Here is a 27782-nt window from a genome sequence, read left to right as displayed (position 1 = left end):
TTAAACCCTGAGCAATTTATTATCTGGCAACGCGAGGACAACCATGTAGAGACAGTAACTCCAGGCCGACCGTCACCCGAATGACGCTTCGTCATCCTCCGCTAGGTTGCTCATAACGTGGTAGACTCATCAGCGAAGCCGCGATGCATGGAAAGAAATTCCTTGAAGTATGTCCCAAGACGCCAATTTACCCACATTCAAATTTTTTTGCATTCAGAGATTTTTTTTATTCACCTTTTTTTCATCGGAGCCTTGAAGTTACAGTGTTAATTAGAATGCATTTATTTTTTTGTGTGTGACGTATTTCTAATATTACTTATTTGATAATGATAATGCTCGTTAATGTTATCAATTTTATCATTCGATCACCACTGTCATCATCATAGTCGAAGTCGTCTTCAACCCTTTATTGCTATCATTATTATCATGAAAATTGTTACACAATTAAGCATTGTCATGACTAATATTATAATCATTATTACTACCATAGGTTACCATTATTATTAGTATTATTATTATTATTATTATTATCATTATTATTACTATAATAGTTTTCATTTTCATTATGATTATTATTATTTCTATTAACATCATCATCAGCATTATGGAAATACGAATATCATTAGTATTTTGATCAATTCTATAATCATTACGATCATTATCACCATATCATGGTTATTAGAGGTGGAAAAAAGTTTTAGGAAAATCTTTAAAAGGAGGGGATGTTATTTTCTAATAAAAAGTAATATTATCATAAACCAAGACTACGTGTGGTTATTATTAAAAAAACAGAACAAAAACTTAGATATATTCCCTCTTTGTTGTTTAACCCCCCCCCCCCCTTCCCTTCTCCCTCCCCCTGTCTCTCTCTCTGTCTTTGGCTCTCTCTCTACTCTTCATTCAAGAATAGTTCCGATCAATTTTTTTTTACCCTTCCCTTTTCCCGTGAAACAGAGCCGAAAATCCGCCCGCCAGGCAGTGATAATGCCCCTGGTCCTGATATAATATTCTTGTCCGATTTAAATTGGAAATATGATTTTCGCGTCGTCGATGATTAAGTGCGCATCGTACGTGACTCACTGTTCGCTTGTATCCAATACATGTGTTCGAATTACAACACGCTGTTGACGATAGCGTGGGATGCATTCGAAATGTCGCAATTACCGCAGCGAAGTCGCCTCCGTATAAGCTTACAAGGATACTGATATTGATAAGAATAATGATGATGGCGATGATGATTGATAATGATGATAATGATGATGATGATGATGATGATGACGACGTCGTCGACGATGGTGGTGGTGGTGGTTGTGGTGAGGATAATCGAGATGGTGATGGTTATGACAATGATGATGATGTTGATGATGATAATGATGATGATGATGATGATGATGATGATGATGATGATGATGGCAATAGGCATGATGGGCGGTATATTTTGCCATTATTACCACGCTATTATGCACTTAATTCCTCCATCGTTCTATTTTCCCGCACATCTGGAATGATTTCTTTTTACATTTTTGTTGGTGTTGGTGTTGATAGTAGGTATTTAACTAATCATAATTCGAATTCAAACAGGATCGCCAGATGGCACTAGGAAAAGGGACGAATTAGAGATGGAGGAATCGAAAACACAAACATAAACAATTCAGAAAATGAGTTTACTTTCAGAATACAAAAATAAGATCAAATGGTACAAAGTGGGGACGATAAGAGTGTGCACTAGTTGCCAAGAGCTTGTCATAAATATTGCAGTAACTTTATTCATGTTTTATCGTTTATTTGGTCATTCTGTGTTTGACTGAATGGAAGAGTTTACTTATTACGGTCTAAGATTCTCACAGGACGTTCTTGAGTTAATAAACCGAAAGGGGCTTAATTAAAGGAATTCTCAGGAGGGGATGTTGAAAGGGGGAAAAGGCAAGTCATGTAGACACTAATACCCTTGACGTTGAAACACAAACAGTAATAGTACCGTTAGCCATGCCGACATTACGATGTTACTCAGCCTTGAATAGAGGAATGCAGTGGCAGATGGATCCCAGAGCAACCGAGAGTTGGAGACGCTCAGATGAACACATCTTAGGGTAAAACACGACGGCCGGTCCCTTTTCCTACCCCCTTATACGCTATGTTATACCCTTCCTGGTATCAGAGAGGCGCCACGCGTTACCCCCGACGTAAACTTACCCACATCCGTCTGCGCGACGCACCGCCATTCCACGCACTGGGATGGGTACATGCTACAAAGGTGCGGCCTCTTGTACGCCGAAAAAAGCCCCTGGAGGTTTCGACTTTTAATAACGTACTTTATCTCGCTTAAATGACAAAATTATAGCTTCTCGCTACTACCAGAGGCTGATGAAGTGTAAATTACTGCCCAGGGCGACATTATTAGCCCCCATCTCGCCAGCGAGATGAAAGGCAACGTGAATGGAGATGGATGTTTCACGGAGACGGCGAGGGGGGAAACGGGAAGGGTTAGTGAGATAAGAACGAGTCTTTAAATACTTTTAAATCAAGCGTGGATAAGGCCCTTTGGTGGGATATGGGAGTTGCGAAGTGTCAAGTCCGGATCGAATGGATGTAGGAAAGGCGCAATAACAACACGAGTTCTGTTGACTTACGGTCTATAATTATGACACGCCACGATGGTTCTGTTTCTTAGCCTTCTTCACGTCTGCCGTATCTCTACGACCATCATGGTAGCCGTTGAACCCTTACCACATCAAGTCAAGTGTTTAAATGTAATCTCTACCAAGCATCTTAGAATCATCCTCTATCCCCTACCCCCCCCCCCTGCCGCCTCTTACCTCATCCATCCTTCTCCTCCTCTTAAGATCTTAAGTGGCAGTGCGCCGCGAGTTGAGAGGGTTGTTTGCATTACTATTGTTCTCCTTACCAACTTGAATCGCGATCACTTCCAGCCATCAATTAAATACGATTTGTTAAGAATAAACACCTCTATCATTTGTCCATTTACAGTGCAAAAGAAAAAAAATCATGTGAAGTGTTCCCTGAGGGTTTTACAATCTTCTGTAGGCATATATAAAACAACATTCCCAACACTTTTTTTCTTTGCTCATTCCTCCTTCGTGTCATTTTGTACCTTTAGATACCATAAACCTTCTGTTCCTATATTTCTCTAACAACTATTTTTATCCCCGTCCAGCACCCCCCCCCCAAAAAAAAAGAGAGAGTAAAACCGTCTTAACGGACAGAAGTTTTCAGAACATTTCCCTTTTGCCTTTCAGAAAACAAACCTAACCTAATTTTATATTTTGAAATACATAAATCCTGCCGGATATCCCCAAAGACAGATTTACAATGATGGAAGCGCTATTGTTGATAAAGCAATCGGGGAGCCAATAACGCCAAGAAGCCAAACAAAATAACTCTCAAATGTCAGAGAGAATATAGGACCAATCTGCCCATTTCCACGATAAAAAAATTGGGATGGAAAATATAAAGGGGAACAAAATTATCATGAAATATTGGATCTCGCATTGGCTCTGCAAAATTGATGCCATTAAAGCACCGGCATTTTTATGGCCAACGCCGTCGGATGGAGCTGGAGAGGGTCATTAGTGAGTCACGTTAATGAGAATTGGAGGCCAGAGACGGGTCATCCAGTATCTATTCAGATTAGCCGGAGATATGCAAATTAATAATGCAGATGATGATTGTGTATATGTAGGTAATTGATCCCATGCTTTGGTGTGCAATATCGTTACAACCAACAAACGGTAAAATGAAGGAAAAAAATGATTGACGGTATTAAACATTTAACGGTGATATATCCCATTATCTATTATATCATCATCATCACCATCATCATCAACAACGGAAGCAGAAGCATTAACTTTTCCATCACCATTATCATCACCGTCATCATTTCCATCATCGCCGTTATTATTTCCATCATCATCATCATCAACAACATCATTATCATCACCACCACCATCAAAATATGACTTTGAGACTTCTACGTAATCAATTTCCAGTGGTTTTTGTGGTTTTCATGAAATCTTGCACCGCCCCTAACCACAAGCAACATCACTACCACCGGCACCACCATCTTCAGCAGCAGCACTATCACCACCATCACCACCACCACGACCACCACTACCATTAAACATCAGCAGCACCATCACCGGCATCACCACCATTACCAGCAGCACCATCACATATATAATTACCACCATGCAACATCAGCAGCACCATCACAACCATCACTAGAATGACTAGCAAGCACCATCAGCATCACCACCACCACCATGCATCATCAGCAGCACCATCACAACCACCAACACCACCAACATCACCACCATCATCAGCAGCAGCACCACAATAATGTATTATCAGCTTAACCTACCTGGGTAGAGTTCTCCCTTGATCCTCTTCTCCTGCTTGGGGATGCCCAGGATCCCGTTGATGGAGTAGGAGGAGCCCGTCCTCTCTGGGTCTCCAGGGTGGATAAGGGAGGATGGAGGGGAACCGGAAGTCGGAAGACATCCCGTTTGATGCTCATCGAGCTTCTTGTCTCCGAGTTTGTTCCTTACAATCCTGCGAAATAAAGAAAATCCAGAATATTGTACTCTTCACTGAGCATAGCTGATGTTCAGGAAAGTGTATCATGGAACGAATAGTAAATGACAGTTGTTATAAGCCACTGAAATCCTTTCATCTAATTGGTTCAGAACGAATTAGACGATGGAATTCACTGATTATTTGTTTTATGAAAAGCTCTTCAGATAATCAAATATTACATGCCATTTCCCACAGATAATCATAGTTGAAGGTTTATGTTTTTTACATGGTTTGTAGAAAATAATGACATTGAAGTGACCTGAAAACGAATCAATGATACCCTTTCCAACGAATGTCTAAGAACAACCAAAACACGACTAAGTTAAGATGAGATGTGTTGACTTCTTTCCAAACACTAATAAGTATTTCACAGTAAAACATCTTCATTTGATATCAATGTCTTTCAAATTGGCGACAATATTGATTGTTAGTTTTCAACTGAAACCACTGAGGAAAATTACGATTGACACGACGGTGACCTTTGAGTTTAATTAACCCTGAAACCTTACCTGTTTATCGAACTGACACTGGGGACGTTGTCTTTCTCGCACACGCCCTCGGCCAACAGCCGATCCCGAATCTCCCAGGCAAACATGGTCGGGTTTTGTCGTTTATAATCGGCAATCTTCGACACCACCTTCGGTGTCGCTACCTTGGGTTTACTGCCTCCAATTACACCAGGTCGTATTGAGCCGGTTTCATAATATCTGAAGGAAAATACAATTAAAATTGTTTTGATATGACATGATAACTTTTAAGTTTATAATATAAACCATATTCTACAAAAATATTAACGCCACACTGTAAAACTGGAGTGCTAAAACTGACACCAGTTGATGTCAGGGCCACACCATACATGCCATAAGGTGTTAAATTGCACCCTACAGATGAAGTATAACACCAAAGACTGTATAAGTATGAACCAGATGTGTTCTATTCACATCCTTAAGTGTTGAAGTAACACCAGAATAATTAACACCGGAGTAAAATTACTGGTGCGGTTGTCTATGTACAGCGATCAACACTGCAAATTCAGTGCTGTCCAAATTGGCAACTACGGACTTATGAAAGAAGTACATAGCTTCATTCTCAAATACGATATTCTTGCTGGTGTTTACGTCCGCTCCTATTTTTGTTTCTTTCTCAATTTCGGAGAGGTCAATTTGATTTTTTTTTTCGACCAAGACAGCGTTGGGTTCACAATGTTTATATAGACCAGTTTTCGTGAATCTTTTATTTCAATCCAGTGTGCCTATAGTGTGACCTCAAACACTGTGGGCTCGTCATGCAGACGAAGGTATGCCCTCTTCACCAGCCAATCAACCCACCATCTATTTTTCATCAAGACCTCAAGGTTGGCAAAACGGCAACATTACAGACTTCATAGAAGCTTCATGACGAGGCTCATGAATTATTATTGCGCGTGAATCACGGTTGAAGCTAGTCGCCAATTTCGGGCGCCCGGGCGATCACAGTCAATACATCCGTGGGCTCAATCTCGCGCGGGATTCGGTGTATACAGACAGCCGACGGGTGATGGGCGGGATAATTTATGAATGTTATTATTTCATAAACATGGACCGCTCGACGAAGCAGGAAAATTATGTGATTATTGCTTACCTACCAGAAAATGAAATACGATATGGCATATGCAGGTGCAATTAAATTGATATTAAATCATAGTTCCCGGTTCGAGTCAATGGGGATATTGGGCTCTGCCTCTGCCAATAAAGAACCGGGCAGGCTAGCGCTATTAATCAACGTGACAAATCTTGTTTTTGGCAAGTCGAGCGCATGTCTTGCTCATAACATATACACATTTCACAAGTGCGTGGATATTTCACGATATGTTGATAAACTATGAACCATAGATTGAATAAGCGAAAGAGGTGAATAATGGTCAATTATTAGGATGTAATTATTACAACTTTGAATAGTTTTGAGAAAAAATGTGATTATTTCGCGAACTACGGTCATGACGGTAGTGGGTGTTTCATTGTGATAGGGGGTAATTGGAAAGTTGCTGCTCTCTAAATGTTGACGAAAATGCCTTTTTTGCTAAGTGCAGCCTATTTTCAAAATCCAAATCTGCATTAATTTTCATGGAATATCTGTCAGATTTATTTTTCTTGTAGTTACTTATTTCTCGGAGAACGACAAATTTTAATCAAATCATCTACCGAGACTTTGTCAGAATCAATTATCTAATTTGACACGGTTGAAATTGAAATAAGTTATTTTCACTTTTCATTTTAAATAATTAATGCTTTTTATTTTATTTTGATTCGTTTGTGTCTTATTATATTTAAGTAGGGATTTGGTGTATAAGAAATAAGACCAATATTCCAATTTGCAAGTGGCATATCTAAGTATATTTCTCCACGAAACAAAAAAAAACCTACGCAACACCCATCCTTTGTTCATCCAAACTTTCCATCACTTTCAATGATATGACTTTATGACAGCTCGTGGACACACACACGAAATATATATATTGATGACACCCCAAGAACTGAGCGACATGTTTTAAAAGGTGTACAGATGGTCGCCATGCCAAATTTAGACGGGGCAAATTAAATCGAGATGCACCGGGGTCTATTATGATGCTGCCGCTATCATACATCCAATAGATTTACCAAAGACCCGGCCGCTAAGCTCAGAATAGTAACATCGCAGCTGGGTGGATAGCGTAATGACTCCTCAGTGATTAACTTTTTTTATTTTCCTCATTTTCTCCCCTTTTTTGATGGGGGAGGGGGACAGAAGGATTGTACTTCCGTTTGGTGAATACTGTCGGCTATTATTTTCCCCTTCTCTTGTAATAGGTTTCAATATTAGAAATCAAATAAATGAATGGAAGTAAATGAAAGTAATTAGGATAAGAGCGATAATATATAGTATAATACTGATGATATTAATAACAATAATAATGGTATAATAATGATAACATTATTTTTAATTATAATCATATTTATAATCATCATCATCATCATAATGCATATGATGATGATAATAAAATGCTAACAACTACAAATATACTATACGCCTACATTACTGTGACACATTTTCCTTTATTGAAGTCCCCTACCCAGGTTTATGAATATTCATTCTTACCTGCCGAGAATTTTCGATACACAACCGTGTGAGACCCGTAGTTGTCTTGAGATGTCGCACGGCCTGACGCCACTGTGTGCGAGGTCGACAATGCGCTGGCGGACGACATCGGGCAACGGTCTACCGTTAACGAACACACCCCCTAGTTGATTTACGCCCCCATGACCTGTTTGAAGACAGAAATTAAAGAACAATTGTCACAAAAATGTTGAAACGAGAAAGTAAATGATTTAAAGTTACTACCCCATGAAGTATGATAATTTTATTTCATGACAATATATTAAATAAAAATAGAAATCAGCAATAATGATAAAAATCATTGATCGGATGTGACAAATTCATAAAATAATAACAATAAATTATTGGCAAACTGGCAATAATTGTACTAATTTCCAGACGCTGGTCCCATGACGTGTTGTATGATTCTTTCAAATAATAACAGTAAAATATTAAGTTGTGGAAATATAGATAGAAGTTTTATCATCATCACTGTGTAAGTTAGTATTTGTGTTGTTAGAATAATAAAACGCATAGCGCTAAAAGTGCAGGATTCACTGACAAATAAATATCTGCATATTTTGTTTTCAATCAATAAACCAGTGTACATTGGGAGGGAAGTAATCAACCACAAAATATTTGTGTGGGTTTATGTTTGTCTGTTTGCTTGCTTGAGTCAATATATAAATCGTCTCTGTCATTATATTTAATTGTTTTGATTTTTATTAATCACCTAAAGGGATAATAAATGGACACGAAAGTGCGCACTTTTCTCCATTTGGACAATATAAAGGGCAGTGTTCCTTTTTTTGTTACCAACGATGATAATTTTCTTGTCGAAAAATATAATTTCCCCCCTTTTCACTAAATAGGGTCGAAATATTTAATACGTTTCTATCATATTTTGATCACAATTCAAGAAGGAATTAGCTTATACACATATCATTCTTTTCATGTCAGATAAATTAATGAATTAAGAGCATTGTACACTAGCTGCGATATGTCAGAAAAACTTTATGCCAGACAATTGCACTCTTAAGCCATGATGAAGTGGCAAATACCATTCAAATAACCCGAAAGAAAGAGGGAATTGGAGAAGGAAAATAGGCAAGGCGATTGATTTTTAACGAACACTCGTATTTCTGAACTCTCGAATTGATTTGCAGTAGTAAATCTTTCCCTTAAAAATCATGAACCCATTTTCTGTAAAGTTTCCGATATTGACTCGAGATTTTTACTCTATTTGGTATTACTTTGTCTTGGCAATCCCTGGCAATACAGGCTTCAGTCAAACTAGCAATAAGAACGGAAACAACGTCCCCCTATCACTCACTCTCGGAGTGCGCTCGCCATGTTTGCCCAGAGATCCGATTACATGTTGGATATCTAAATCCTCATTTTGGCGACATTTCATCCGCATTTGGCCTTTTTCCCTCCGCCGTACAATGCAAGAACGTGTCTATCAATGCAATTCGGTGGCACCTTCACTCGCAGCGGCGTATGTTGAGACACATGAAACCTGCTCGCAGAAGGTTGAATATAGTAACCTTATTTTGCCTGCCCTTCCGAGGTACGGCACCGGATAAATCCGCCGAGTAAACACGGCTCAGCCGAATAATTGTTTTTGTTTGCCGATAAATGTCGAGGCAGGAAGTTATTTTGATACAGCAAAATTATATTTTGACTCCAGGAGCATAAAAAAAAGCCGTGCGTGTTTGGAACTGAGTGACTTTTGTGCTTATGAAGAAGGATTTCCCAGTTCTTACGGTTGTCAAATTCATAACAATCCGCTTTGTGTGGACATCAATGGTTGTATATTACGTAGTATTCCAACTTGTCGACATTTACAGCTAATGAGTCAGTTAGCATGCGTGTGGTTATAAAATGAACGTAAAAAGTGTAAAAATGACTTGATTGAAAACAAATTATTATGAAGATATATATTGTTTCCATTGATATAGGCATAAACCACGTTAATCATAACCCCACCTCCTATGCACACTCGAACAGATGGGTGATGCCCCTATTGATGTAATTCCCTATTTGATAATTTTAATAATGACATTTCGAGTCATTCACTAAATAGGCATGATCAGGACACAATGTTGTGTTGCGATCCAAATCAAGTAGATCGTCATTACTTTAACATTCAGAGACAGTTCTGTGCATGCTGTACCTGTATAGGTCAATAAAGCCACAAATGAGCCATAAACTCTGAATGAACGAAATGTTTAGGGTACCAGTATGCAGAAATGGATTTGAAATAGTTTTTCGCCGTCAATGAACTCTCTGCCTCGCGCAAACACAAAACACAGTCGCTAAGACGTATCTATTTCTGTCCTCACCATGAGTTAAGAAAAAAAATCAATCAATGTTTTGATGCCACTACCCATGCATGCATATAGCATTGGGGTCGTCGCTGCATGCCGTCGTACTCACGGATAAAATTATGTAGAATGGGTAGCGTGTCTCCCCCCCCCCCCCCCCCCGTTCTTCTCGAGGGGTAAACCATAACCCAATGCACCAACCGTGAAAACTTTTGACAGCAAAGTTGGCTGCGTTGGTCACCGGTCCGTGCCGATGGTTTCGGCGCGAAAAACTCGTCACCCAAGACGCTAGCCAAGAATTCATGATGACGAAAGGGTATATTATACATAACAAACGAGTGGGGAAGAGAGAGAGAAAGAGAAGGGGGTAGATGGGGGACATGGTATAGAATAACTTTTTATTGATATACTGATTTTTCTGCAACACTTTGAAAGTCCGACCCACCACGCATCAGTATCAAAATAGAACGTATCACAACGTCTCACAAAATACACACCGAAATCTAACACGTTTGTAAAGACGCCATGACTTAAAAGAAAGACTGTTTATGTATAATTCCCATGCTCTGATGACGGTTTTGCGACCGAATAATACGCTGTGAGCGAATTTTACACTCAAGTTTGAAATTCATTAATACGAAATAATTAACCCGTAATACCATGATTGCAGCATATATTATTGTTTGTCAAACTTTTGTGAAAAATTAAACGTTCGCCAAACTAAACCCACACGTTCAGTTTCATATTTTGACAACTGTCATTATAGTTGAAATTTCTAAATCGATATTTTTATTTGTCTATATAACATTACGTCCAACGTCCCCGGAAAATTTGTGTTATTATTATCTCACATACTGAGTAAATACTACTTGAGGGGATCTACCTTATGTTTCGGTTTTAGCACTTAGTTAATTTTATAGGTTTCACACCAAGAAAAGGGGTGACTCCTATAACATAGTAGCTAAGGTATAAAACATCACAATAACATGACAAAATACTCTAGATACAGTTTTATTATGTATTAAATAGCTTTTCTTTAACATATTCAATTACGGAGGGTTAGAACGGATATGGATGGATAGAAAGATAGATAGATAGTTAGATAGATAGATAGATAGATAGATAGATAGATAGATAGATAGATAGATAGATAGATAGATAGATAGATAGATAGATAGATAGATAGATAGATAGATAGATAGATAGATAGATAGATAGATAGATAGATGGCTGAGAAGTGGAAATTCAAGGTAAATAGATGAAAAGAGGAAAAGGGTGAATTTGAGAAATAATGTATTTAACCAGTGCATGGACATATAGAAGAGAACATGGAGAAGGGAAGGGGGAAGGTGGCTAAGTGGAAGAGTGGCCGCTTCATGAACAAGAGGTCGTGGGTTCGACTCCCGGCCGAGTTATACCAAAACCTTTACAAATGGAACTTCTGCCTAGTAGCATGGCGCTTGGCATGTTAGAACGGAGAAGGGTAATAATAACATGTTTTGTTATGCAAGGCTGGTAGATCAATTTTATGACTGAAGTAACTATTACCTGGCCAAACGTTATTCTTAAGGGGGCAAGAAGGGGAAGGGGCATGCAAGAAGAGGTTAGAGTGAGGGGCACAAGGGACATGAGAGTGATCGACATAAGTGATGGAGAGCGGGATGCGGACTGTGACATAAGGGGGTAGGGGTGAACGAGTGATTTGGGAGCACCCGCTCTAACGCCTTCCTCGCACGCGACCTCGCTACACAAGTCGGAAGAAAAAAAAAGAAAATCTGGATAATATTGTGTCTGCTTTATCACCGGTCCTCAACCGTGAACCTATTTTCACCTATGGTGTCCCTAAACACACAAGACATCAACGAACACTAGTTTTATTTTTTTAAGTCTTCGATTTCCCACGAAAACCTCTTCGCCGACTGTCTCCAATAACTTTCACTCATAGAGGAATTAAACAATCAACGGCTATTTCAATAATAATAGATAATGATAATACAAAATATTATTTTGATACGGGTGTTTTTAAGCGCTCTGTTTTCTGTAAAATTATGATTAAACACCGGATTAAAAACATTATTGGACCTATGGTAATACCAAAAAAATCATGCACATAATCTTAGGTAATAAAAAAAAGTTAATAGAAGCTGATGCGCATCTTAAATGAGAGTTGTCAATCGACACAAGTTTAAACCGATTTTATACATTACTATTGGCTATATAGTATGGCGCCAGTATGGACTTTCAAAGAAGGGTCTCCAAAAGTGCAAATAAGACTGAATAATATGCCTTTCAATCAACCGACTCCTCTGGTATTAAGACTATCAAAGTATGTTTTGCAAGCATTATGTCAGGAAATGTAGTAGAGTTGATCGGTAACATCGATTCATTCACTTCATCAGTTTCAATCCAATATCAAGTTACTTATGTATATTTCTTTTCAACTTTGAATCTCATAAAATTATTCTTTTTTAATCTGTCCCTTGACATATCAACACACCAAATGGATGTTTCTACTCTCCGTGTTGGAATACGAGGTATCTGCTTAACACCCAACAAGATGCTTAAGCAACGTCACTTTATCAACGAAAAAAAATCTTTCCCGTTTTCCCTCTTTTCTGCCTTTTGGGGAATCCTTGCACAATCCGGATAAACACATCCAAATGCTGCAACGATCTTATCTAATTCCGAGACCAATTAGGGATATAATACCGGGCCTTGCTGTGGTCGGGGAGTGCGAAAGGAGGGGGTGGTTACAGAGGGGAGGTGGAAGGAAGCAAGGACGTAATTTCCCGCTCATCCGTCATCTTGCTCTGATGGTGAAGTGGCAGTGGTAATAGGGGCTCGTCTGGAATTAGCGGCTCAATATGCTCGGAATAATTTAGCAACATCGAGTATTTTTAAGTTGGGCGGTTTCGCAATCCCTTCAGTTATTTAATATCTACATAAAATAATATTTGTTTAATATTTATTTATTTATCTCGTTATTTATTTATTTATTCATTGGGACAAGGAAATTGTGGTTGGGGAGTCAACCATGTTGCCAGGTACAGAATCGTCTCTGTTTTAATATAAATAATCAAAATTACATTTGTAGAATAAACAAATACATTTAAACAAAAAAGTTTGTCTGTATAATCGGAATATTAATGTTTACTTGATTGATATGTTATGATAAGTTAAGAATAATCGGAATCATTTGCATTAAAATTATGGAAAATGATTGTATAGATAGTTTGCGAGGATAATTTCACTGGGCTGTTGCTTTGAAACAGTAACAAGTGGAATGCCTCTGGCCGTCTCACCTGCATCACGCGATTCAATATAGCAGCAGTGCTGATTTTGAAAACTACTATAACTCGCACAAGATGTTCAGTGATACTTGGTTACTCTTATTTCCACGTTTTATGAACTAGACCAATACACTTATAGAGATATGATGGCAATTCAACAAATACCCCCAACGTGGCCAAAGTTCTTTGACCTTACATGACCTTTGACCTTGATCATGTGACCTGAAACTAGCACAGGATGTTCAGTGATACTTGATTACTATTATGTCCAAGTTTTATGAACTAGACCAACACACTTTCAAATTTATGGCTGTAATTCAACAAATACCCCAATTTGGTCAAAGTTCATTGACCCTAAATGACCTTTGACCTTGATCATGTGACCTGAAACTTGCACAGGATGTTCAGTAATACTTGATTACTATTATGTCCAAGTTTCATGAATCAGATCCATAAACTTTCAAAGTTATGATGGTAATTCAACAGATACCCCCAATTCGGCCAAAGTTCATTGACCCTAAATGACCTTTGACCTTGGTCATGTGACGTGAAACTCATGCAGGATGTTCAGTGATACTTGATTAACCTTATGTATAAGTTTCATGAACTAGGTCCATATATTTTCTAAGTTATGATGACATTTCAAAAACTTAACCTTAGGTTAAGATTTTGATGTTGATTCCCCCAACATGGTCTAAGTTCATTGACCCTAAATGACCTTTGACCTTGGTCATGTGACATGAAACTCAGGCAGGATGTTCAGTAATACTTGATTAACCTTATGGCCAAGTTTCATGAACTAGGTCCATATACTTTCTAAGTTATGCTGTCACTTCAAAAACTTAACCTCAGGTTAAGATTTGGTGTTGACGCCGCCGCCGCCGTCGCCGCCGCCGCCGCCGTCGCCGTCGCCGCCGCCGTCGCCGCCGCCGTCGGAAAAGCGGCGCCTATAGTCTCACTCTGCTATGCAGGTGAGACAAAAAACTATCATACAAATCAGCCTTTGAACCACATAAAAAGATTAGCTTTGTCATTGTTCGAATTTTTATTCATCATTTCATTGTGAATGAAACTAAGCGAAACGCAAAGTTAAGTCTGTGCATGCTAAAATCAATTCAACTTAGGTCATGTTGATCACGCAGGAATGCATACAGTATGGTATCCGCGCCGAGCAAATTAGACAAAAGGCACTGACGTTTGAACACCATGCACGTAAAGTGGGAGTGTATGTGCTTGTGAAGTAAGAGCTGCTCCGCGCTGCGGGGAGATCACCCCGAAAGCTCGGCGTGGGTTAATCATGTTAATACCCCCAAAATCGAACGACGAATTGCGAAGTTGGCATCGTAACCTCGACGGATAATGTGCCCTGAGAGTCGGGGGCACGTGTCCGACGCACGCTCGCTATCTGCTCCAGCTAAAAATGATGACGAGTCGAGCCGTGCGTGTGTCATAATGTTAAAGTTATCATAGTTGATACGCTCTCCTATGCTTATTTTGTATCCTTAAACTGAAGAAAATATACCGAGCTAATGCCCTAATGCTTGTTAATTACTGATGTTAGTGTTGGACGATAAACTTATCAGAATGTGTTTCTACCCAGAAATTTATCGATGTCATATTGTTATTTAAAAAAACATCAATGTGCGAATTATCTGAACATAATCAAACGACAGCTTTCATTATGTTAAAAGCATATCAACCATAAATATAATAACATCCTTCATAATACATGCAAAAATCAGTGTACATAAATCTTGAAAGTTCCTTAAAATAAATTATGTTGCATACACTATTAACATTTTTTGTCTACAATATTACAAATACAAGAGTTTACAGTCAGCATTTTTTTTATTGTAACAGTTAACGGTTGAATGTCATATTGTTCTTTGAGCACGGAAGTTTTCGTATTTTTTGGATGCAAACTCTTCGTCTACGTTTTAAAAAAAAACTTTTTTATGATAACACAACGTAACCTTGAAACCGAATTAGGCTTTATGATCACATATTTCTTTGATGACACTGAATTTCATCTCTCCGTTAAAATCATTTTTTAATGTCAACAGCGGGAAGTGGCCCTAGTAATATCTAAAGCAGAATTTATCTATCTCATAAAATTATGGAAAACTCTTCCATCAATACATCGTTGTCAATATTATTTCTGGAACACCGTGGTTTTATGTACAGATCGTCAAAAGCGATTTCATTTTATAACAAAGCTCGCAGAGTCCTGCCCCTGGCACGGAGCATAATATCCAATTTGCAAGGTGTAATGAATTCTTTTATCGCTAAACCCAGTGCATGTATTATGAATCGGCCAATTATGCCTACCTACATCCAACTATTCTCCACTGGCGTGAAGAAACCGTGTTAATTAAAAACCCTGCCCCAAATGAAGCGATGTTATTATCGAGTGCCGATTCCGAAGCAAGAATAGACTTGAAAATGCCATTCATATGCTCGAATCATGACCCATTTTGTTATAGGTTTACCTATCGTTCACATGGACTCGTGTATTCAACTTGAGAAAGTTCAAATTGATTCTGATAGAGTAACGACGACTAATGAGATTAGCGCACCGTTAATCCCAACTGTATGGTGTAAATGAAAAGACGGATACAAAAAGAAAAGCGTTCAGACAATGAAAATGGATACGATGGGGTTTAAGATAAAAACGGAAATGACTCAAAGACACCGAATTGGATTGGATAATTAGGTCGTTAACCCAACTTTAAGAATACCTTAATTCCTTTAAAGAATTATATTGATGGGAAAGAGGCTTCCTCAAAAGCTCACACGTCTTATATTATTACTAATCCTAAAGTAATTTCAACTTGAACTGCTTAACAGCCAATAGACCAATTCCGATTTCTTTTGATCTTTGCCGCTTGTATCTATTGAACTTTTTTTTTGGTATTTGACTATCGTATTCTCATGATATCGGATTGGATTCTTACACTCTAATAGATGGGTGTTAAATCTGACACCATTTGCTGTCCCCAGAGCACCACACCTTAATGTCTTAAAATTAGACCCTAGAATTTCAACATAACACCGAATCGTGTTAAAGTAACAACTAGATTTGTCGGTAACAACTAGATTTTTCGGTATCAACATCCATGGGTGTTGAGTGAACACCAAATATCTAACATCTAAAATGACCGGTGTGGCCTTAACACCGAAGTAAAATGACCGATGTGGTCATCTGTACCTGTACATCAACCAACACTAAAGTTTTCTAGGTGTATTTAGGAGAAACAAGATGAAGAGGATAAGGAGGAGAGAGGGGAGGGGTAGATCGAAACAGAGAAAGAAACCAAGAATAAAAAGAAAACGAAAAAGGAACAAATACATTTTAAAAAACACAGAAAGAAAAAAGAGGGAACAGAAAGAACGAAAATATATATTCTTTAACCCAGCAATGTATGCTGGTAGTCTAGGCTCCAAGCCTAAGATCTACTAAAGAACTAAGGTGTCTCTTTTTTTGAGCTAATTAAGTGCGCGGTGAGACACTACTTTATTCAACAATCAGTGTATATTCTTCTTTTCGTATTGCATATTTGCGGTAGCTATCGGGACTCAGAGTTACCTTGTATTATTGTGGATACAAACACTAGATATTAAAGTGCATTGCCTTCGATGAGATACAGCATAATAATATACCGCGGTCAGCTTAACATTTCATGTAATTGATACTATTATTGTTATGTGTTTGAAAAGCCACCTTCTTATTGATAAAAAACACAAATATCCTCGGGAGAGGGGAAGAGGGGGGAGTAAATCCTTCTTTTTTATTTTTCTTGCAACAGTTAAGTCAATATATAACTATCGGTTGCTAATACAGCGGGTATAATAGCTAAACGCGTAACAATGGCTTCGCAATTGTAGCCGAAACCACAGTGTAGGTTTATCGGAAAGGGTGCTTTTGTCCACAGCAAAAAGGAAGACGTGAATTGCTCAACACAGCGCAGACGACTCCAGCCTTTCAATAGCGCCAAAAAGTACAGGTAACCCCCGACTCGAGGGCGTCTCTGAAAAAACGAGTTGCGAAAGAAAAAAAAAACTGTTTCCTTTTCTTTTATTCTCAAGTCGGATCAACTCGTATAACCCCCTGTGATGCGTATAGTGTACATAGTTTATCGATTTGTGACAGCGATCGTTTAGACACTCTCATTTTCTCTCTCTCTCTTGCCCCAATTCAAAAATCGATGCTGGGCATTTAACCCTCACCTATTTTGTGAGGAAATTTATCAGGGAATGTTTCTGCATAGTCGAGTGTATGATAGTCCCAAGTATTCAAATTCTTGCCGGTCTGTCGCTCGAGTGTAGCACTCAAGCTTGTCACGTTTCGGCTGGAGGTAGGGGCTTCAGCTGACTTGAGAAAGAGTTCACGCTGAGGCCATCCCATCCCTCAACTTTTAACCCAACATTTCTGAATGAAACCTTCTTCATATGCAAATATGTTATATTCAACTTCACTGGCTCTAAATAATGAATATATAATATATCTAAAAATATATGTCCGAATGATAGAGATAAAACCAAATTCCTTAACATATTTCCCACAATGCATTAATGCCACCCCGATGCAACTTTCATTTTAGAAAATAGAAAGTCAAGTATGTGAGGGGTGGTGGTGTTGTTGTATAGTTTCTGACCCCTAAAATCATTATCAAATTGATTGTATCATCATCAGCATTTATGTTATTACGATCTTTATTATTTGTATCACTATCACAAGTAATAGTAATATCATCACTAGTATTGCTATTATTATTATTGTTGTTGTTGTTATTGTTAATATTAGTATTATCGTTATTATCATTATTATTATCAGTAGAAGTAGTAGTAGTAGTAGTAGTAGTAGTAGTAGTAGTAGTAGTAGTAGTAGTAGTGGACGTATGCATCCTCATCATCATTACTATCATTATCATTATCTTTATCTATCATTAAACATTTCATGATTTACATTATGATTATTACATTGTTACTATCTTCACAACAGAAATCACAATTATAATAACGCCCCACAAAGAGAGAGCTCTGCTTCAATTTTACACTTTTATTTATATTCTTCTACCCTTCTTTAACAAAAACAAACATAGGCCTACCTGTTTGCATAGAAACTTTTTTTTCGCCATTGTAATGTTATTTGTACATCATCACCAAGGAGTTGTTATCACCGGAATATATATACATATATATGTTTCAATACATATTCCACAAGTTAAGTTCACCCGAGTTATTCGGATGAACTCAACGTGTGGAATGTCAACAGCAATTATTGTGATCTGTTTTGTTTTCAATCATGAAAATCAATAAAACACAAAAAAATAAGCGATGAAAAAAAATTGTGGAATGTGGGACTTTGACACGCTTTTACTTCTAAACATCTGAATCGATACATAAAGGTTGAGACTATATAATAATTCATCGAGCCATTTTTGTTTCTTCTGCAATGTGAACAACCTTCAAAAATATGAATTGAAAGTTCGGATCTACCCCTGATCTAAGAAAGAACAGCAATAACTTATAGACATTCCTGAAGTTAATCAACTTAATTACTTGCCACAGTGCAACGCTATAAAGCCAATCAGATTGAGCTGATGTCGTAATAACGTGATGAATTCGGCGAGAAGTGGGTAATTCAAAAAATGGAAGCAGCTCATGTTTCAGAACGTTGGATTTTAATCATTATTGATTATAATTTATGTTGAAGGTCTATGTCGCCTCACAGGGGGTGCTAATAGTGGTATCAGTTCGGCTTGGTTGGCACAGCGGAACTCGCTAAATATTAAACGGGGATAGCTTGACAAGTTGATAAGGACGCACTTTTGCCTATGTTCGCCACGTTGTGTTGCACGTATAGAAGTGGCGCCTCGCTTAAGGCGCCATTCTATAAATATTAGGGGGTTTCGAATAAGAATGAAATAACCTAATGTGGGAATGCATTTGACCGCGGGCATGGAGATGATAGTTTTGTTAGGCATAAATCTAACCTCTAGTTATAGTGTTTACACTCTCATTGATTAACCTACCAAACTGCTTTTAAAATATTTGTTTGTGTAAAACAATTAAGGATCTTTCTCTGACCAATTGACAATGGGTAAATTCATAAATCAACCAACTTCATAGGTTGCTTAAAACACTCCTGAAAATGTAAACATTCATTAGCATGTTAGAAGCACGGTACATGAACCGTACGTTGTAAGTTGAGATATAAGATTAACATTATATCATACACGTAAAGCATTCACATGTCCATAATGTGATGATATTCATGTTTAAACCGAAGGTGGTGTATATTCAATAACATTTCTTGAAACTGAAATGAATTGAATCAGCAATCATTGGCAACATGGTCATGAACATCAGCCTACACATGAGTTCTGAGTTATTGAACTTTCTCTCTGTTCTGTTATCAAAAAGTGCATTGCCTATTTGGGATGCCTACAGGAGTCCAGTAATCACCCCAGGAAAATTGTCCCCAAGTGCTCACATAGTCATGTAGTCTTTGATCAATCTTAAATTAAGAATTCAGCAAGCAACCCAAGCAGTTCAAGTGGGAGTGTGATAATTCCTCTATGTTTTAATTCCGCTAGACTGTGTTAATCTTAACAAAGAAAAACAGCAAGAGGTCGGGATGTTTTATTCACCGATAAGGCTATGCTACCCTACTCCGCGCAAAATTGGCAATGTTTATAATCTCCGTTAGCATTTCATGCGCACGGGGACGAAATTCACTTGGCATGCTACAAGTTTGTCCTTTTCCTTCTTCCATTTTCGCCGGTTGTTACTTCTCCTACGTGTTCTTACTGTTTCCAATTGAGAAACATGTATTATTTCCGATGTTGACTTATGAGCTTGAAGGGGAGTTTAGCTGGGTAAATGTCGGGAAAAAGGAAAAAAATCGTGGCGCCTCGGGCTCCTACAGCCAAGGACAGACTGTTATTGTAATGGCGAGAGTATAACCACTCACCTTTCGTATTTCCGACCGATTATCGCATAAAAACGGGCAGTGAATGAAAATTGTCATAACTCGATTTTGATCTTGTGAATTATGTAAATATCCGGTCCACAATGCACGTGCGGTGTTGACCCATTAAATCGCGGGTAAAGGCTTTAAACTGTTGCATTGCTGATATTATTAGTGAAAAAGTGGTTTCATTTTGGCCCCATTTTGTATCAACAGTATACGAGTCCAATTTTATTTCAAATACATATGGCAATCCAAGACATACATTTTCATTTAAAAACACACACACACGTTTCCGGTTTGTAATTGAGTAAAACTTGAATAATGAAAAGTATACTCAAATAAGAAGTCGAATTAAAGTTAGTTATTGATCCATATTGTGCATTAATACATAAATCAATTAGAAAATTCATAAGCAAATATAACTAGATCATGGGTAGTATTCAATGAAATGATAGTTGTTTGAAGCAAGTGAATAACAATTATGATAAACAATATTGAATATTTTTTTAATCCAACATTTGGAATATTAAAAATTAATTCGTAAATGTTGATCAATTGAAATGTTCATACTTCAGTTGTATTCAAAATTTGGGAATGAACAGCTTTTGAAAATATTCATCAGGGTAAAAATATTCAGTGAAACATTGACTGACTTGTACCCAGGCAGCCAATGATATCTATATGATGGACGGCTTTTCTACAGGGGGATACGGAGAATGCCTGTTTGCCTTAAAAATTAATTGGATTATAAAATATAAATGCCCCCGCTGGTTCCGTGAATGCGAGGGCCACTTCGCACACTAAACCACAAAACGCGCGCATCAACTTAAGAAGGAAACTTAGCATCCATTCAGCAAAGTGACTGATTAAATGACAATAAATTCCAATAATCGTGTTTATGTTGACCTAACCACCGGAATAGAGTTTGTGTTTTGTAATTTCATGATGTATTTGTGTAAAATTGTCATAATTTCAATTCATAGCTAAATAATATACATTTTAGGTAATAAATGAACATGATAGCACAATTTCCTTCTGTTATTTTATTTACACCCACTATACCGATTCATTTTTGTGTAATTCATGTTATTTTAATGTACTTTAATTATTTCTGTGGATGGTATTACAACTGTTTCTGTATTCTCCTCTTTAATATCTTGAGTTTCGGTTTCATCAATTTGATTTCATTGGATTCCAGTAATATTTTCTGAATAAACAATACAACTTTTGAGATTTAAAGTACAGATAAACCACGAACGTAGTCTTTATATACCGATATTCTTATCATATGAAGGTAATAAGATATCATTTTATATTTAAGTTCATCTGTCGTATTTTCTCTTTCATTCTTTTGGTTAGAGCAATCACCATGATAAAACCGTTTTAAGGACAAAGATTTTGCATTTGAAAGCAAATAATAACAATATTTTTTTTTCTCTCTATTATTCAAAATAAGTAATTTGTGTCATTAACAACTGAACACTAAAATGTCATATTTACAAGGAAGAAATACAAAAAATACATAACAATGACGTCATGACAGACATTAATAATATCGTGTCTTGTCCCACAAATTGGCAACACTTCTCTTGTACCGTCTACGTTATATACCACGGCGTCTGTGGTATCAACAAATTGGTATAAATTGATCAAAGTTGGCGAATGAATGCCTCTAAATTCCCGGATAATCACGCTCGGTAATGAAAGGGAAATTAAACTAATCTAGTTTGGTGAAGATTGGCATATTTTCATTACGGTATCGAGTTTTTTTACCATTATATTTCTGGAATTACAATAAGAGGTTTTAAATTTGTTAAAATGCATGATCATGCAGTTATTACTATTAGCTGTTTTAATACAAGGTAAGCTTTCCTGTTTTGGGATATAGTGCCGCTTATGGAATCATTTTTACATGCGCACTTTGAATTCTTACTAGCATCTCTTTTTGACGGGAAATCATTATGAAATTCATATAAAAAACATACTGAAATGTCAAAAAAATATGTATCGATAAAGCGAAGCAAAATCATTGAACTTGAAATTTTTACCACTATATATATTTTGTTTTCAATTAATTTTCTTCTTACTCTTTTACTATTTTCACCACATAATATTTATCTTGTCTATTCCTTATAAAAAAAAATACTGTATATACTGATATGTATTGATGTTGCATGTTATATCAATCTCGCCAATAGGTTTACTATATAGCTTGCCAGCTCGCCGCAGAAATTATCATAAATACATTATTAATTTTTCACCACATGAGTAAGCTTCATTCATTATCAATGGCACAGTGCGCTTAGAGTTACCTCCCATAGAACAATTCGCTACCTTTTTTTCCAAGTGATTTTTCAATCATTTATTCTACCCGCATGTAATATGCATTTTGCAAATTGGATATGCAGCCGATATACCACAAGGGGAAGATATTGATGTGCAATTATAACACAATAACATTGACACAGTGTACGATATACCTATAGATATTTTCTCATCGCTTCTAGTATACGTAAATATACATGGCCATGTCTGTAGCGAAGGTTTGTGTTACTGTTAAAGCAATTCATCTGTAGCTGCTTGGAAGATTTACTAAAACTCTTTTGAAAAATATCATTTATTACATCATTTATATAGAACTAAATTATGTAGGAGACGTTATTATTTTTGCATCGCATTTAATCAAACAGTTCGACGCTGGCCTGTATCAATACATATCGAATATAATAGTTACAAATGTGCTTGTCTTTCAGAATTACATTCTAGGTGATTTCTAACCATTTACCAACTACTGATGAAATAAAATTTAGGAATTACACAACTAGCTGATCACACCTGAAAGAAACAGACTGGGAAACACGGTTTTACCCCATGCTATAAATATTCGTGGTCACACACTTTTGCATTGGCGGTATAATTGAATATTTGCCACCACCAGGATTTTGGTTCGGTAAAATAATTATGTAGGTATGCTGTCCGTTTCTATACAATGCAACTTCTCTTATTAAGTAAAACTCTGCAGATGTGCTATTTGTTATTACCATAAACAAATTAATTAATAGCCGATATGTACATTTGTACCTATCCTTAAAAATCTGAATCACAGTATGAATTTCCCTTTAATGAACAAGATTGCTATTGACTAAGCATTCCTTTGGCAGTAAAGTGCGAATTCAGGTTCTGACACATAAATTTATATATTCCTTTGATGAATTATCATAGAGAGATACTAATCGACGGTGTGATATGAGCATGATCATCATTATTATTATGCAATCATGATATGCGAGAACGCGAGATGATTATGTCGCTCAGTATTTTCACAACGTTCACCTAAGAATATTATTTAACTTCAAAAGGTCTATGATTGGAAAGTCGGTTTTCTCTTTGATGATTTTTTCTTTTTTCAACCGTGTTTTACCGAGAATAATAAAACTTACTCTTACATGCACCGTGTGTGAGCGTGGCACGTCGGTGAAAATCCATTACCATCGACATGGTGACTGGGTTGTGCGGGGCACCTGGCGGCGTGGTCTGTCGCTGGCATGATGCTGCTTGGCTCGGCAGGAAAGCCATGGTCGCTAAATTATTCTCTCCAAACATATAGGCTAAAAGAAACACGGTCGAAATTACTCAGATGAAAGGACAAGGTCTGCTGGTTCGGGGTCCTTGTCGGCTAAGTGCCCCCCGTAAGATGGAACGGGGCCGGCGAGTTCACGGCTGGAGGATGTTGTAGGAGCAGACGATGTGCCCTCTGTTTTTCGCTTATTTTCCGCTCTGTGCTTGAGCAACCGAGGGAACTTAGCAGTGCGGAGCGATTAGCCGAAGCGACAATTCACCGGCTACCTCAATGGGCAAAATGGGTCTAGTGATCGGTCGCCCATACAATTGTATAGTCTTGGACGCACTACCGTATCTGTAGATCTGTGTCAATCGGTGGCGGCGTGCGCATACCAAAATATCAAAAAGTTCTGTCATGAAGTGCAGGACATCAAACAAGTCAAGTACTCGCTGGACCAGGTAAAAATCGATTGAATGACAATGTAATCAGGTTCTCGAAACGGGTCCTTGCAGATTGGAAAGGAAAATTGCTCAGAGAATTTCGACGAGACCGTATCCACGATGAATATTGTATGAAGTTGATAACGGAAAAGAAACCTCGTTGATGTGCTTAAAGTTTAGCCAAGACTTGGGGAAATGTGTCTCAATCACGAGAAAGGAGAAGAAATTGGAACGTCTTGAATGGGGGAAGATGCTTTGAATGACAAGTCGATGTTTCTTGACACGCGTTTTTCTTAGATCCATCGGACGGGAAATTATTACAATACAATAAAGTGTCTCGCAACTTATGAAGTTAGCCGTGCGTAGCCTCTGTAGGAGCCCTCTCGTGTGTACCCCGTTTCGTGTATCACTCACACACAGGCACGAGTCACGGACATTCCCACACAAAGCGACTGTAGAATGAGGCTCTTAGTTTCGCTTAATCGACCTGACTACAACCATGCCTGATTGGTCAATGGACAGTACGCATCGCCACAGGCGAGTGGCTACGAAACGTGTGATAAGCCAATCAGAGGCTCTATTACATGAATAAGTTTGCACGTGTGGGAGTGTCTCTCGCTTCAGTGCCACTCGTTCGCACAGAATCAAATCGACGGTCGCACACTGTCCTCACGCCATACGGCCAAGCATTCATTGATACTTTTTCCCCCACTGGGCTTCTTTTGTCATCCTCTTTAGCCAATTCAACCCCTCTATTAACTTCTTCCCAACGTCGAAAACACACATATCACACTCTACACGATTATCTTTTCAAAAACATCTCCCACCAGTCCTCTTGTAGCTTCCTATACACGACAAATTATACCGCATTTTCAATAAGACTGGGCTGATTTTGGTGGTTATGCGAAATAATGCTTTTCAGACCGCAGTCGGTGGCCAGTCCAAAAATCATTCAGTCTTTTATCACTGATATTATGACGACTTCTGACTCTTTCTCCCACTTTATAAGAATTGTTACGTTAACAATGAGACGCCCAAAACTTCCGTTTCGAAACAATATACGCGGTGGAAGGGGTCCGTATCAGATCGTTCCGACAATTTTTATGATTCGGCAGAAACTTGGTAAACAACATTCCTGCCGTGTTATGTGGGAATCAAATAAATGGACGTGAAAATGAAATTGACTTTTAACAACCTCCTCCTTAATTTCGAACCTTGACGTTTATTTAGTACGATATCACGTCGAGGATTACATCTCTGCACCTGATGAATATATCTAGAGCGGTAAAACTCGATTTTCGTTAACATTTGTCACGGATTGATAAACAAAAAAAAGTTGTTCTAATCTAAAAAAAAATAGTTTTGAAGTGTAGAACATAGATTTTCGTTTAAACTTTGACTCCATTTTCTTTCCGGTAATGCACGAATTAACAAAGTCATTTCGAACTAAATATAACCGCGACCGCATAATAAAATCTATGATTCTACATAACTCCTTATGAATAAGGCTTCTGTTCATTTTTCAGAATATATTACGTTAGACCTGCCTTAATACTCTAACGAAAAAAAAGCAGTTGACATGGTCGTTCACAGGATTTTTTTAATAGGAAGATAGCATACTCGTGAATGTTTATAAAAAATTAAAAATACATAAGCGCGCGAGAGAAGCGATCAATCTAATTACAGGAGTATTTCTTCCTTTTTTTTTTGATGGAATCTCGTGAGAATTCACAAAATAAAAACATGTTAAAGTCATGAAAATTAGCCTCAACCCACCCCCCCCCCCCCCTTTCTTCCGACGTGATGTCAATGCGGACCATTTTCTCGTCTCACTTAGGTTTTAAATACTGAAATATTATTGAGACTTTATCAAAATAAAAACACAATCTGATATTTTTTTTAACTAATTCATGCAAGTATTGGATGTAAAACTCGGAAGGTGGTGTGGGATATTTTCCCACTGTCCTTTACAGTAACCGTATATGAAACCCCTTATGCATGTCATTGCTTAACATTTCTTTTAAAAATTGGTCACATCAACCGATAGCAAGCTATTAAAGCCAAGTAATTTATTTTCAGTTGGACTTCTTCCCGCCGTTGGTGGTGACGATGATGATGACGATGTTATTGTGTTTTGAAAAGAAAACGAAAAAAATAGGGCAAAACTGGGAAGAGTGCAAGTGTGATTACCCTGAAAAGATGAATGATATTAAACTGATAAGAACTTGGGCTCAGGCGAGCAATATTGCTTTTGTTTTAATTACCAGATCTCATCAGCTGCCCCTGTAAGCCGCCATCGAAATGAGGGAGAGGGAGTGGATAGGGAAGAAAGAGAGATATAGGATAGTAAAACAAAAAATCTCCGGTCTTTTCGATATGACAGGCCGAAGCTTCCCCGCCGCGGTGTTCGGCTTGGGCTGCCATGCATGCGCCGCACGGTGCTTTCTGTGACATCGAAACCCGTAATTATGTTCCTCCTTTCTCCTTTATCCCTATCCCCTTTTTGTCTTTAAAATTTGCTTAAAGGTCGGGGAGGTATAAATCTATCATTAGCATATTTGGATAATCGGGTACGAAATGATGAGCCGTGCAAGACAGTATGTCAGGATTAGGATTGAAAAAGGGCGAACAAATGTTTGAGCAAACGCCTTGGATGACAGCGATGTTGAGAGAAGAATAATTTATTGCTCTCCGAGTGGTCATGAGTAAACCCATTTTCCATAACCACCAACTTCCTTGGGTTTTTGTTATTTTCTTACTTTAACAAAATACAAGATGGGAATAAATGACCGCTGTCTGCCTTTAATATCTAACACCATGACTGTTCATTCATTCATACTGGTATTCCTTTTATCTTTACAACATTATTAATTTTTAGAGTTGAATTTTGAATAAACCTGTGTATTGTCTCGTAAATATTTGTTTGGTATTTTTCTTCTTCATTTGCAGGTAGACAACAACAGCTGCATGCAAATGTAAAACATTGCGAGTCACATAATTATAATGGGTGCCGTACTTAGATAAATCATTCAATAATGATAACAATGTAATATTAATAATAACTTGGCCTAGATTAGTATGCATAATCTTCACTTGTACAGTTGTGGGTAGTATTGAAATTGACGAAACTGACGTTCGCATACGAAATATAACATGAAATCGATTTACTTAACTCCTGAAATCAAATAGTCAACAAACGTACCTTTTCATATATAATTTTAACCCTTTTTTCTGGTTTCCCACATACTGATTAATCTATACAATGTATAACGTATATAGTTATTCAGTGTAATTCCAGATATCAAAAATTAATTAATTCCAAGCCATATATGGCCATAGTTCCTTTTTTCTTTCCTCGGACATGTCGGAATTGATAAAAATGCATGAGATTATGGAGAAATTGTGAATGGCAAAGCTGAGTAGAGGTACTAAGCATGCTAAGTGCGATATGTACTGTATACTATTCGAGTATGTTGATTATAA

General features: G+C 37.6%; 2 protein-coding genes across 2 annotated transcripts; both read right to left on the bottom strand.

Annotated features, from left to right (window-relative positions):
* Positions 1-1527: 1527 nt before the first annotated feature.
* Positions 1528-10182, bottom strand: LOC129281606 (paired box protein Pax-2-like). Its single transcript, XM_054917528.2, has 3 exons — positions 7708-10182; positions 5103-5300; positions 1528-4569 (listed from the first exon to the last, which is right to left on the bottom strand). Exons 2-3 carry the CDS (start codon positions 5186-5188, stop codon positions 4365-4367), a joined length of 291 nt encoding a protein of 96 aa, XP_054773503.2. The 5' UTR covers positions 5189-5300; positions 7708-10182; the 3' UTR covers positions 1528-4364.
* Positions 7704-23873, bottom strand: LOC135157529 (paired box protein Pax-2-like). The gene is made up of 2 exons (XM_064113424.1): positions 23738-23873; positions 7704-7873 (listed from the first exon to the last, which is right to left on the bottom strand). The coding sequence occupies exons 1-2, from the start codon at positions 23871-23873 to the stop codon at positions 7704-7706; spliced, it is 306 nt and encodes a 101-aa protein (XP_063969494.1).
* Between the last annotated feature and the right edge of the window lie 3909 nt (positions 23874-27782).

Source organism: Lytechinus pictus, chromosome 18 (assembly GCF_037042905.1).
Source record: "Lytechinus pictus isolate F3 Inbred chromosome 18, Lp3.0, whole genome shotgun sequence".
Taxonomy (NCBI): Eukaryota; Metazoa; Echinodermata; class Echinoidea; order Temnopleuroida; family Toxopneustidae; genus Lytechinus; species Lytechinus pictus.
Note: the sequence above shows the minus strand (reverse complement) of the source record. Positions and strands in the feature narration are given on the sequence as shown.

Bases quoted from the DNA above. Each gene is read 5' to 3' on its own strand.
- LOC129281606 (XM_054917528.2), bottom strand. From the start codon at position 5,188: ATGTTTGCCTGGGAGATTCGGGATCGGCTGTTGGCCGAGGGCGTGTGC. The intron at 4,570-5,102 runs GTAAGGTTTCAG...TTTATTTCGCAG, and splicing joins AGTGTCAGTTCGATAAACAG to GATTGTAAGGAACAAACTCG.
- LOC135157529 (XM_064113424.1), bottom strand. From the start codon at position 23,873: ATGGCTTTCCTGCCGAGCCAAGCAGCATCATGCCAGCGACAGACCACG. The intron at 7,874-23,737 runs GTAAGTTTTATT...GTCTTCAAACAG, and splicing joins CACACACGGTGCATGTAAGA to GTCATGGGGGCGTAAATCAA.